A 13,691-nucleotide genomic window follows, 5' to 3' on the forward strand; every position below is an offset into this window, starting at 1 on the left:
TTCAAAAAGCTTAGGATGATCTATAACTGTAATAAATAGAAAGAGACCAGGATGCTGAACTAGAATGAGCTTCTCAATTTTTGCTAAATTTGTGGCAGCTTGTATTCTTTATTGAATATAATCTCATCAAAGTTAGTGACGTGATTGAAGTAAAGGTGTGTTACCTTGTTTTAACACAGAACAGTCCTGAGGAAGATGCTGAATTAAAGAAATTAAAAGATTTGGAGAAATCAGTGGAGCAAGTAGCTAAAAAAATAGAGGAGGTTAATAAAGAGCTTGGAGGTATTCAAAAAGTAAGTTGCTTTCTTGATATAATGGGTTGTATCCAATCCTGACAATGTGCCAATAGACTAGAAACCACTGGTGGAACGGTTTTCCCCTCCTCCCCCTGCATCCCCCCCAAAATCTGCTCCTGAGGGTTGGGGGAATGCTCTGATTTTGAAGGCAGGTGTGTGTATATATGTAAAAGGGGTGCGTGCATGTGTGAAGGATGTGTGCATAGGGTGTGTGTGTGTGTAAACAGTGTGTCTGGGGAATGGTGTGTGTGTGTGTGTGTGAATGAAGTGTGTGCTCGTGTCCATGAAAGGTGTATGCATATGTGATGGAAGGATTGTGGGTATGTGCACATGCGTGTGTGAATAGGAGGGTTGGCATGTATGAATGGAATGTGTGCCCATGTGGTCCTTCAACACTACAGATACAGTGTAGAAAGTATTATGATAAACAACTCTGTAGGTCTTATAATTGATAGTGGCTGTTCTCAGTTATGTTTTGAATGAATGTCTCATATAATGTGAAAAAATAAAATGTCCATTTAGGGTTTTCTAGCAAAGAATCTTCAAACTGAAGCTCTTAACCAGTTGGACAAGCGGATAAAGGGAACTGCTGAGCAGTTTATGAAAATTCTGGAACAGATTGATGCTATTGTGAGTAAATAATTATAGCAGTATGTTGTGGCTCTCTGAAAAAAATGCTTTTAAGTGAAGCTTGGCTTCAGAATTAATATGCTTTACTAGTCACATAAGGTTGGATCCAGATTCAGTCACGACTAACTTATATCCCATCGATTTCAATGCATCTACTCTAAGTCTGGATCCAAACCACAGAAACCCCAACATTAATAGGTTGTGAGGCCATTTCTCTTAAACAGCTATTGTCCCATTGTTGAATGGACATCTATTACACTATGTCACGAAATCAATAGCTGCATATATCCATTCTGTGGAAGGCACCATATTGGTCACCCATCAGATGAATTACTTTACTCATTTGAGATCAAGGCTCCCAATCCAGATAGCTGCATTCTATATATTGAATCCAGACTTAGTCAGACCCATTGGAATAAATGGGACCATGTCTACCATAAGAGTGTACTGATTTCAGTTGGTCTGGATCCAACTCCAGATGCACATATGTTGTGTTTCCATTTTGAGCAGCGGCTTCGCTCTGTGGTATATGAGAAGATTGTTCTGAAATGCTGGGTAAGGAGTTGGAAAAAGCAACTTCCGGGGCCATGTAGGAGAGTTGCTGCTGTTCCAAAGCAAAATACCTCCCCTAAACGTCTTGATCTTCTGAGAGACTGGGGTGAATTCGGATACGTTTAAGTTAATTTCTCATATGTCAAGAAAAAAGGTTGTAGAAAGCGACTGTTTTCTTTTGAGAGTTGATTCAGATACTTCCTAGTTTGCTCATCTTGCAAGACACTATTATGAATGGTGTAAAAAGAATAGCAAAATCCTGTGTATGTATTTATTTATTTATTTATTTACTACATTTATATACCGCCCCACAGCTGAAGCTCTCTGGGCGGTTTACAACAGTTAAAAATGGTAAACATTAAAAAGTATCCAAAATTTAAAAACCATCAAAAACATAAAAACAGTATAAAAACAACAGTATCCATTTAAAAACAACAATTCTGGGGTCCATTAAAAACAAACTTAATGTTGTTAAATGCTGTTAAAATGCCCGGGAGAAGAGAAAAGTCTTGACCTGGCGCCGAAAAGATAACAATGTTGGCGCCAGGTGAGCCTCATCGGGGAAATTTATTTATTTATTTAGTATAAAGTGCTATGGGTCATTTCATATGTGATGATTTCTTTATAGCAGTATTACATCTGTGTAGGAAAAAATGTTATAACAACACTTCAAAGTATGTTTATTTCATTTCTGTTGCATGTATAACATCATAGTTAGTGAAATGTGTCTGTTTTATCAAATGTATATACAATGGGAAGCTTTGGTACATCACAGCATTTGATACATTCTTCAAAATGTGCCTGTTTTTTCCATCACAGAAATAAAGTCTGTAGGAAGAGTCTTAAGTGCTTATATTATCATGTGGGAGGTTTTCTTTTGCTAAGCTTGGAATTTGGTCCATTCTAAGCACAGCCTATTACATGAGGCCTGTATTAACTATAATTGCAATTTTTAAGAAGGCTTTGTTTTCTCCAAGATTTTATTGGTTGGAAATGCCAATACATAGCTAAGTTCAATCTGCACCACCCTTAACTATAAAATCATATTGCTATTTTCATTTAGACATAGTCAGTTTATTTGTGTACCACATTTTCTACAAATACATCGTGTTCAAAGTGGTTCACAGAACAATTTAATTACAATAATCAAAATTATATTATAATATTAACAATTCAGCTATTAGAGTTAATTTAAAACACATCAATTGTTTAAATGAACATAAAACATACCACTAGTTTAGTTAACAATATCCAATATTAATAATATTAAGATTACACACACTATGAAATTCATTCAGCAAATTCATATGGAGACCAACAATAAGATTCCTCGGCCACATCAGACTGGCAGCAAATGAGGAATCTTTTAAAAACATATTTGCTGATTAAATATTGGGTTATTTAATGTTCTGACTAATAAATATCTAAACTTACAAATTTATATATAATTTACTGTAATAACTATTTGTCATGCATTATTGTATGGAATTGAGAAAGTACAAACTGGGAGGTTAAATTGAAGTCCAAATAAACAAATTCTTCCCAACATGGTTATGTTTCATTATCTCTTATATAATAATCTTTTTTTGCCCTTGCAATAACTCTCTGATATAGGCTATGATTATTCTCACTTTAAGATTGAGAACTGAGAATGTGTTGCCCACAAAATTAAGTGAGTGAGGGCTGAGTGAAAAATGATTGAACCTTGGTCCAAGTTCCAAATACCTCTTGAACCACGTTGGCCAGCATGGGTCATAAGGGTTGTTCAGCACCAGCTAAGATGCATGTGACATGCAAATAATTTTTACTTAACCTGATGTAGGTCAGGTGAAGAATGAAAGATGAGAAAAATAGATGGTAAGAAAAAGATCTCAGAAAACTTGTTTATTTTTTATTTATACCTTATATATTTATACTGTATTCATTTATAATATTGATATCTTGCCTTTCCATCCCCAAAAAGGGAACTTCAAAGTGACTATCAAACATAATAAAACAATAATTAATAAAGCAACCCAACCCATAGAATAGCAGCAGTGATAATAAGTGAAGAAGGGACAGCACATTCTTCAAGAATGCATTGCAATAATATTGTTTTTAATTGATGCCTAAAGGCAGAGAGAGAGAGAGAGATAGGAAACCAGCCAGATCTCTCAGGGAAGGAATTTCCATAGCTTGGACACCACCACCATGGCGGGGAAAAAGGCCCTGTCCTGCAAAGCTTCCCATGAAGACCAAAATGGTCAGGAAGGTTCATATTGATGGAGTTTGCAGTCCTTTAAAATATTATTATTATTATTATTATTTATTTATATAGCACCATCAATGTACATGGTCACAAACCATTTAGGGCTTTAAAGGTCAAATCCAGCACTTGGTGAGTGGTCATACAGTCCCATCTGGAGACATTCTAAGTGCAGAACTGGTCAGCCTTGTTATGCAAGATGTTGCCATCACAAAGACCTTAAACCTCAGTTGATGAGATAGTCTTGCGTAACCATCCCAAAACATTAGATTATCTTTGTTGTTGAATTCTATTTTAATTGAATATTCAAATATTATTGTAACTCAAGGTATATTGCCAACTTCACCTCTTAAAACCTTGAATAGTTGGACAACGTATTCCTGGAGAGGAGAAGTAAGCTGACTTAAGGTAAAAAGGAAAGATGGTGAGATCTAATTTGAATGTTACTATTAAGTTTTTCTCAGGCCACTCTTTAAGTGAGTTGGTGAGGTTAAGATCTGTTTAGTGCTGTGATGCTGTGTTTGCCAGTTGCCCATTGAACATAAGCTTTAAAAAAACAGTGTCTGGGGATCTTGCTGAGTATTTACAACCGGGGCTGTTGTTGAGTGGCTCCTTTAAGTCACTCACGTAAAGCACTCTAGCTGTGATCAATTATAAATGGCATGTGTTGATCGTATATAATCTCTCTCTTATTAGATGAATGTTCAACACTGCCATTGTAATCCATTTTTCTCTGCATCCATTTTGCTAGTTGTAACACACGTGGATTATCTGTAATAATTTGGTGGGCTTCTTGTAATTAAGAATCCACAAAATAATACATTTTCCTTTTGCTTAGCACAGCGCCCCTGCAAAGTGCAAGCCTGCCTGTTGCAGAAGATAAATTCTGTTTTAGAACCTCTCCACAGGGAGTAACATTCCATTGAACGAATGCATCCCCTATTATTGTCAGCATAGCATAAGCTTACCTGTCCCTTCATTTAGGATCCAAAATGGTTTGGAGGGTACTTCTTGTTCAGCCAGAGGTATTAAGGGGTTACAGTGTCAGTTGCATGCAGATTCAGAACTGGTGTGGTTTGAAGGCTAAGAGACTGAGCTAGGAAGTCCCTGGTTCAAGTGTAGTCTCAAGCACAAAGTCACTAAGTAGTCTTTTATTTATTTATTTATTTATTTATTACATTTTTATACCGCCCAATAGCCAAAGTTCTCTGGGCGGTTCAGCTCTCTGGGCGGTTCTCTTGAGCAAGTCATAGTCAGTGATAACCTCTGTCTGCAATATAGAGATGGTAATGTTCATCTCTACAGGAGTGTTGTAAAGATTCATGAGTTCTTGAAATTTTTGGATCTATTTTATTTATTTAAGGGACTTATACGCCACCCTTCAACAGGTGCTTTAAAGAAACACTTTTAAACACCACAATATAAAAGAGCAGTGAAATGCAATATATAAATGTAGAACATTGTTATTATGTTGTCATTGTGCCCAAAGAAGACCTTTGTGCATTCAGTAGATTGTTTACTATACTAATCTACTTGGGTAAACAAGGTATCCTCTAAACTATTTTGGATCCTGTATTTTGTTCCCATATGTGTCTCACTTGTCATGGCATCTTCTAAGGCTGTGAAGGATATATACTATGGCTTAAAACCCTCCAAATTCTATGCCAAGAAATGTGGAATTCTGGGACCTATGAATATTTTGTAATTTTTTGTATCTTGTTTATTTTGCATAATTCTGTTTCTGCCACGTATGTGGAAGGGCCAAGAGCAATGCATGCCCATGAAGCCTTGCTCTAGCTCCTAAAGCCAATCTTCACAACCATAAGGGCTAGAAACATTCGGGGCAAATATTACTGTTGAATTCCATGCCCACTATTTAAGTTCATGGTTGTCAGCTGCAACTGAGAAATATACAGAGCCCAGAGTATGTGGAATAGATAGTCCATCATTGTTGGAAATCTGTATAGCATGGATTAAAATAATCAAGTAGATCAGTATTCCTTATTGTAACATTTTGAAAAGACTAATGCTTGAATGATATGGGATGAGTTTATTAGGATGGAATCTAACTAATTCCTTTTGCTTAGGGAAGATTCCAGAGCAGATTTGGGACAGGGGATTTTTTGTGGGAGGGGAAGTTATTGAAAATCACCACCCTGCTAGAGAACTAGTTGGAATCTGCCCTTAAAAAGGAATTCTCTCTAGAAACCATTGTGATATTTAAATAGACTTCTATTTAAGTCTTTTGTGGGCTTGTAAACGAAGATTAAGCAAAACAAAAGCCATGCTAATAACTAATACACCCACATGAACCTGTGTTCAGGTTAGATAATCATGGAAAATACATTCAATGTATTTTGGTGTGTCTGAAAAACGAATGTGCAATTGGCAAGTAGGAGAACTTCTACATTTGATAGAGATAGATGGCAAGAGAGGAAGAATAAACCCAATGCTCATGAGTAGTCTTATAAACAGGGTTCAGTGAACACATTTCTTCTTTTCAGATGTGTATACAGGTTGGGTAATTTTGCTGATCATATGCAGAATAAATGCGTGAGAAGGCACACGCCTTCAAGGCCTAAACAAGAGCCTTACTAATGCTTCAGAATTCTATTTCTGTAGCAGTTTGTAGGCATGTTATGAGAATGATCCAGTGGTATGTGTGAAAAGGAACGTGGTGTTCCACTCTCTCCTTTCTAGAAAACTAGGCTGCAGCTCCCAGTGCAAAACTTAAGAGTGTTAACATCTGTTGTAACAGAACCCTTTATTTTGGTAAGTTTGTGGTGATTATGGTTTGCAGATGGTGTAACAGTTCAATGTCCTGGGGTTGTGCAGGACTTGTGAGAGGGAGCACTACACCACAGCTAACTAATCTGAAGTACTTTACAGAGAATGCTAGGCATGTAGTGTAATATAGTAGTTGTGCTGTTGGACTGGTTATTTAATGAATTACGATTATACAGCAGACTAATTCTGTTTCAGTTATCACCCTTATTGGGTATACATAAAATGCTACCATTTAGCTACTTGTTCTGAAAACTATATTTCTACATATGACTTTATATGTTGCTTTCAGGACTAGACAACATCAGTTTTGTTTTTGTTTTTGTTTTGCCTCTCAGATTCTTCCAGAGAACTTCAATGACTGTAAACAGAAAAAGAAAGGGCTAGTGAAAAAGGTTCAGGTAGGTGCTGTGCTAAAGTAAATGTGCTGTGCATCTCATCCACAATTGGGGGTAATCTTTTTTAAGAGGCAAAGGAGGAGTGGATTTGTGATTTTGAGCTAAGTTTGTGGCTTGACTGTTCCTCCACCTCACTTTGAGTTAGGCTTTTCTCTTTGCTTAGGTTGCTGAGTCACAGAACTCAGCCTTCAACTTGTGGGAGGGGCCACAGTCCACAGCTGGGGGTGGGTTATCACAGCAGGTCAGCTTTGTAGCAAAGTTCTCTATTTCTTGGGAGTGAGTGATGGGAGTGACCAAATGGCGTTTTTGCAGGGAAGTTCGAGGGAGAGTCCACGGAAATGGCAAAGTCATCTGGAAAGCCTAGCACCATGGACAGGGACCCACAGAGTGTGTGCCATGTTTGTCTTCATGCTTGAGGGCAACATGAACTACACCTGCAGCAAGTGCAAGCTAGTAGGTTTTCTGGAAGAAAAGGAGGAGGTTTCCAAGGAAGATGAAGAAAAGAGGGAGGAGAGTGGAAGAGTGTGACACATACATAGGACCAGGAGGATCAGAAGAGATTCTGTGCCACTGGAATTACACAGCTAATACTAGGCTCTTCCTATGGAGGGTGATCCTGAAGAAGAGACAGCGCCCTGAACACTAAGGAAGATACTCAGGCTCACATGGGGAAGAAGTTTAGCCACCAGCACGAGGAAGAGTAGGCACATGGTGATGATTGGAGATTCCCTAAAGAGCGGGTCGGAGGCAGTTCTGTGCAATGATAAAGATGTTATAATGGGAGGCGTGCTGCCTTCCTGGAGCATGTATTCAAGATGTGACAGGCAACTGAGATTTCTCAAACCCATCTGAGTACCATCCCTCCTGCTGATTCATATCGGGACAAATGATGCAGCCAGAAGAAATGTTGTATGAATCTCTCAAAAATGATGAGGCTCTGGGTAGAAAGGTGAAGGCATTAGGGGCACAACTGTTTTCATCAAGTCTTCCTGTCAAAGATCAAAGTGTTGGAAGGGAAAGAAGGATACCAAAAGTGAACAGCAGGCTTTGCAGATGGAGTCATTGGAAAAGGTTTGGTTTTACAGGCTATAGTCTACGATATTCCTTGCAGATAACAGGGTATACTTTGGCCCAATGACAACTACCTGCAGGCCCTCTTTGTTTTCAGTGAAGGCATGCCATAAACCAGGGACAGGCAGACAGTAGATCTCCAGATGTTTGATGGCACACAAATATATTTCTCTGTGCCTTCGATAACAGCATCAGCTAAGGATAGTATGTCTCATCTGAATGAATGCTTGGAGGCGGTAATGGGCTGGATGAGGAAAAATAAAGCTGGATCCAGACAAGACGGATGTGCTTACTGTCAGGGGCCCTAACCTGGGTTTGGAGGTGTGTCAACCAGTTCTGGATGGGGTTACACTCCTCCTGAAATATTGCATTCACAGCTTGGGGGTGCTTCTGGATCCGTCGCTCCAAATGATAGCTAAGATAGATGTGATGGCCAGGAGTGTCTACTATTAGCTTCAGCTGATATGTCAGCTGTGCCCTTTCCTAGAGTTGGAAGACCTAAAGGCAGTAGTATACGCACTGGTAACCTCGAGGCTTGACTTCTGAAATGCACTGTACATGGGGCTACCATTGCACCTAGTTCGGAAACGTCAACTAGCTATAAAATGGTAGCCACGTTGGTCACGATACACCTAGGGGTGACCATATTACACCAACATTAAAATCACTCCACCGGCTGCCAATTTGTTTCCGGGCGAAGTATAAAGTGTTGGTTATCACCTTTAAAGCCCTACATGGTTTGGGTCCAGGTTACCTGTGAGATTGCCTTCCCCCATACAATCTGCCCCCCACACTCAGTCCTTTGGGGATAATTTACTCCAGTCAGCCAAAACTAGTCTGACAACTGTTACCCAGAGGACCATTTCTTCTGCCGCCCCCAGACTGTGTAAAGGCCTGCCGGAGGAGATTCATCAACGTAACTCTCTCTCAGAGTTTAAGACAGCCGTAAAGACTAATCTCTTCCAGATGAATTTTTAACCTAAGAATTTTAAGATGTTCTGATTGTTATTTTAATATTGTATTGATTTTATATGCTCTTTTAATCAGTTTTATGCATTTGATTTATATTGTATTATTATACTTAATGTTGTTCCCCGCCTTGCTCCAGAGGAAGAGGCGGGTAAGAAATAAATAAATTGATGATGGTGATGATGATTTCTGACCACTGACCATGCTGGCAGGGACTTCAACTTCTGGAGTTGAAGTCCCAAACATCTGGAGCTGTCTTCTGCTCACTCCTGCCGTAGAGCAAGCTTGCCTAACTTGATGCCCTCCAGATGTGTTTGACTGAGACTCCCATCATTCCCAGATAACATGGCCGGCAGGGGGAGAAATGCAATTTCCCCAAGGCTGAGGAAATTGCATATTTTGCATACAGCACCATGTACATTGATGGTGCTATATAAATAAATAAATAAATAAATAAATAAATAAATAATAATAATTCCCCCCGCTATGTTAATGGCAAAGTCCGTGGGGAGAAAGGACAAAGGGCGCAGCTCCGTCCTGACTTAGACCCTTGCCTTGGGGCAAAATTCTCCGGGCATGTCTGCCTGGGCCCATGAGGGCTGGATGGGGGGCGGGGGGAGCGTCTGCTGCCCTCGTGGGCCCTGTCGGATTTTCACCCAATCGCTGCTACTCCTCCAAAGGATAATACCAAGGATCCTAGGAACTAGTACTCCATATCCAAAATACGTTCTGATTCATAATTCACAACACAAGAGCAGACAGAAATACAACACCTGATGATCTCACTAGCCCAGACTTCCTTCCAGGGAGCAAACATTTGCATTAGTTGAATGGCATTGATTTCATGGATCTCTGATATCCTTATTTCTATTTAGGTTAATATATTGGATAGTTAGAAAATGTTTTTCTTCTGCAGCCATAACATTTGGTCCTGCAAACCCTTGTTTGCAAATTGGGAATTCATTGCCCTCTCTTCCCTTTTGGGCATTAGCTATGATTTAACCTTGTATCAGTATCAATGCTAACCATGATTAGCACCAGCCAGTATATCAAACAATATTTGCAAGCCCACCATCATTCTGAATTCTCGGTTAAGATGGGAACCATGGTTAGGACTAACAGGAGGGTAGTGTGCACTTCCCACTGAAGAGTAGAAAGGTAGAGGAAGCTCCATTCCTAAGGCTGTCTCCTCATTTGCAAACCATGATTAATATTGCACCGCCTCTTACATGTATCTTTTAATAGAAATAGTTGTTTGAGTTCATTGTTCAATGTATTGAAATTAAACTTATTGCTGCTTTCCTATGGTGAAAATATACTCTTGTTTTTTCAGGCTTTCCTTGCACAATGTGATACAGTGGAAGGAAGTATTGGTCAAGAAATGGATAAACTACAGTCGAAGAATATGGCAGAATGAGGCTTTTTTAAAATGTAACTAGGAGAAATAATTGCTCTGTGAGCAAGAGGAAGAGTTTGCTCTAGATTTTGGAGCACCCGTTTAGTGTTCATAACTTTATTGAAGCAGAGTTCAGTATAAGGCTGTTGCATGTCAGCCATTGCTCACATTGTCATGTGTTCCGCTGCTCAGACTTAAAGCTCTTCTTTCAAAACAAAAATAAAAAAACCACCACCCCACAGTTTTTTCTTGAATGTAGTCAAAGCATGTCTTTGTGTAATCATACGCGTTTCAACTAACTAAATGTGGCTTTACTTTATAAATCATTCAGAGCAATAACTAACTCTGCTGCTACTATGTATTTGTATGAGTTCTCAGATTTAACCAGTAGAAGTTTAATTTATTTTTCTGGATGCCTAAATTGGAATGTTCTAAAAGATGTGTCATATTTGAACTAGTGGCTGAACATCAGCAGGCTCCTTGATAGTAATCTTTACACAGTTGGAATATATTATGTAACAATTCTGTATTTTTCTTGTCACACCTCAGGCTCCAGGGAATTGCCAAGGGTATACTAGTGTGTCAGTAAATCTAGGTTCCTATCATGCTCCCAATCAACCTCAGACTCAGTTTATGGCAACTATGCATGCGTAAAAGCTTTGAACCCTAACGAGCTGGAGAAGCTCTCACCTACCACAGTCTTCACTTTCACCCAGCACCATAAACAAAATTATAGACAAGCATGACCTCTGAGATGTCTAAAGAGACAAATACCCAGATGCACATAACTGTAAGTTCTATTGTTTGCATTGCAGTTCCTACTTGAGAATCTTATTATTTCCTAAGATCACATTCTCTCCTCATCAAGGTAATCCATTCTGACAGTGGATTAATAACGATCTCTGAGCATGCACCCATCATGATGACATTGAACACAGGACCCCCTTGCCAATGCATGCTTGTATGGCAGCTGAACTATAATTCTAGTGTCTTGCTTGCCTCAGCACTTGCCTAAGGTATGGATCTACGAGGCTCCCTGGTAAACTTTAATGAGATGATGAAGATGGAAGAAAATCATAACTCTTCAGGCTTCCATCCACCATGTCCTGGCTTTTTTGCAAGTAGGTATGGTCCAGGGGCTATGTTATAACACTGAAAAGTCAGGTAGCTTCCTTAGCCAGCATTCTGAGCTCCCAGTCTGGACCCTCATCTTAAGATCCTTACCTGAAGTATTTTCTAAGCGGAGAGATAGTGCTTCTTCATCTACTTTTATCCATCCTCATAAGTTAGAAACCTTCTGCTTAGCTGATGTAGCTTCTGAGAAGAGGACTCCTTAACATGTCCTGTGATCCTGCTTGGTTGCAGATGGACCAATTGGTACTGCTTTTCTACATCCATCTCTACAATGTTCTCCTCTGAAAGAAAATGGAATATTAAATTTACCTTGAATGGTCTTTTCCTTCAGAGCTAAAGAGGACATGCTGTCTCAATCTTCTGAATTGGGTCTGCTGCTTCTGCTCAGGATAACAGGTCCACTGCAATCTGATTTATTTATTTACAACATTTATACACCACCCCTCATCTAAACAGATTCCAGAGCGTTGAACAATAAAAGATAAAAAGAATAAAACACAATATTAACAGTTTTAGCAGAATTAACATTAACGTTTTTTTTAAAAAACAGTGCAAATAAAAACTGGCTTGTCAGTTGGGGAAGGCTTGTTGAAATAAAAATATATTCAGGAGGTGCCAGAAATAAAACCATGTTGGTGCCTGGCTGACATCTAGAGGCAGGGAGTTCCACAGAGAGGAAGCCACCACACTGAAAGTTCAACTTTGGATGGTTTCTGACTGAGTTGAACGGTCAGGCAGAACCACCAGGAGAATGTCACCTTACTGGACAGGTTGATAAGAGAGAAGATGCTCTCTGAGGTACTTTGGTCCCATGTTGTTTAGGGTTTAATATATTACTAACAAAACTTTAAACCAATTTCATACTGAAATCAGATTTTTAGGTCTTCAGAGTTTTTTTGGATTTGAAGGGTAAATAATAAATGGAAAATGCTTCTATTTCTCTCAGTAGTTGTGAAGTTGCTAACAAAACAGTGTACCATAAAGTACTTGTCCTATTTTTTTCTGGCTTGCATGTCTTCAACATTTATTGGACACATATTTTAATCAAGTAATAATTATTTTTCTTTTATGTCTATCCCTTGTTAAAGTCCAGATTGCTTTTAAGATGGTACAATTTAGCTAAGGACAAATGGAACAGTTTAATACATCTAGCCTTGGTTGTGGAATTGGAAGACCATGAAACAGCTATAGTAGGTGAGGTTTTACAATCCTATATTACCTTTCTAGGAGTAAGCCCCATTGAACTCAGTGAGACTTACTGCTGAGTAGATATTCGAGGATTGCACCGTGAGAGAAGAAAAATGTTAGCTGTCGCTATAGAGATGTTGAAACAATCACTTACTTTAACATGGAACATTTGGAGCTGCATCTCATCGTAGATTTTATGATGCCTATATTTATATATTAAGGTGTGTATTTTATTATGTGACAATGGCCACAGTAGTGTGTTTTTAAAGCTTGATAGTTATAGAAGTGGGTATAGTCAGTAGAGACTTAGAGACTTGTGTAGAATTCACATATTACAAAATACAGGTATCTTGTACAGGAATGTGTGTCGGTATAACACTGGAGATTACCCTTTGTTTTTCAGTTCATATTTTTTAGAGGGCAGTTTCAAGATAGGAAATAACAATACTTGGGGTGAAGTTATCAAATACTGCACATTCAGAGTGTGATCCTGCCATATGTTATAAACATGTAAGTCCCATTATTCAGGGTGGAGTGGAGAAATTTGTAAACCATTGTGAATGCAGTTTTTCAGGCTACAGCCACCATCAATTATACTAGGCCAGATCTACACTACTGCTTTAAAGCAATAGTGTAGATCCGGCCCTAGTCCTAGATATATCCAGGGGAAAAATGGGCTGCAACTGCAGTGAGCTGCTATAGAAAGGCTGGCCTTTGCTGTAACGTGGTGTTCTTATTGAGGTATTTCAGTTGTAAATTTAATCCCATCTGACCTATTTATTTATTACATTTTTATACCACTCAATAGCTGAACCTCTATAATATTAAGTGAACTACAGTGTAAAGATTACATAAGATATGGACAAGCATTAGCAGAGATATTTTTAATTTAAAAAACCACACCATTTCCCACACAAAACAAGGCCTAAGCTAAAGCTGGAGTGCTCTCATCCTTCTGCTGCTACTGCTCCCTTTGGGTTGACATCCTCTTTAGCTACAGCAATGCTAAAATCCAGGATTTCTTCATT

At 38.8% G+C, this 13,691-nt stretch overlaps 1 protein-coding gene across 1 annotated transcript in view; it reads left to right on the forward strand.

Moving 5' to 3' along the window:
* BAG1 (BAG cochaperone 1) overlaps nucleotides 1-10,595 on the forward strand; it is a 28,150-nt gene extending 17,555 nt beyond the window's left edge. The window contains exons 4-7 of the mRNA XM_063116448.1: nucleotides 180-293; nucleotides 819-926; nucleotides 6,846-6,908; nucleotides 10,279-10,595. Coding sequence (XP_062972518.1) covers nucleotides 180-293; nucleotides 819-926; nucleotides 6,846-6,908; nucleotides 10,279-10,362 — 369 coding nt within the window. The 3' untranslated portion in view covers nucleotides 10,363-10,595. The remainder of the gene's footprint in view (nucleotides 1-179; nucleotides 294-818; nucleotides 927-6,845; nucleotides 6,909-10,278) is intronic.
* The last annotated feature ends 3,096 nt before the right edge of the window (nucleotides 10,596-13,691 follow it).

The sequence above is a fragment of the Elgaria multicarinata genome, chromosome 1 (genome assembly GCF_023053635.1).
Source record: "Elgaria multicarinata webbii isolate HBS135686 ecotype San Diego chromosome 1, rElgMul1.1.pri, whole genome shotgun sequence".
Lineage (NCBI taxonomy): Eukaryota > Metazoa > Chordata > Lepidosauria > Squamata > Anguidae > Elgaria > Elgaria multicarinata.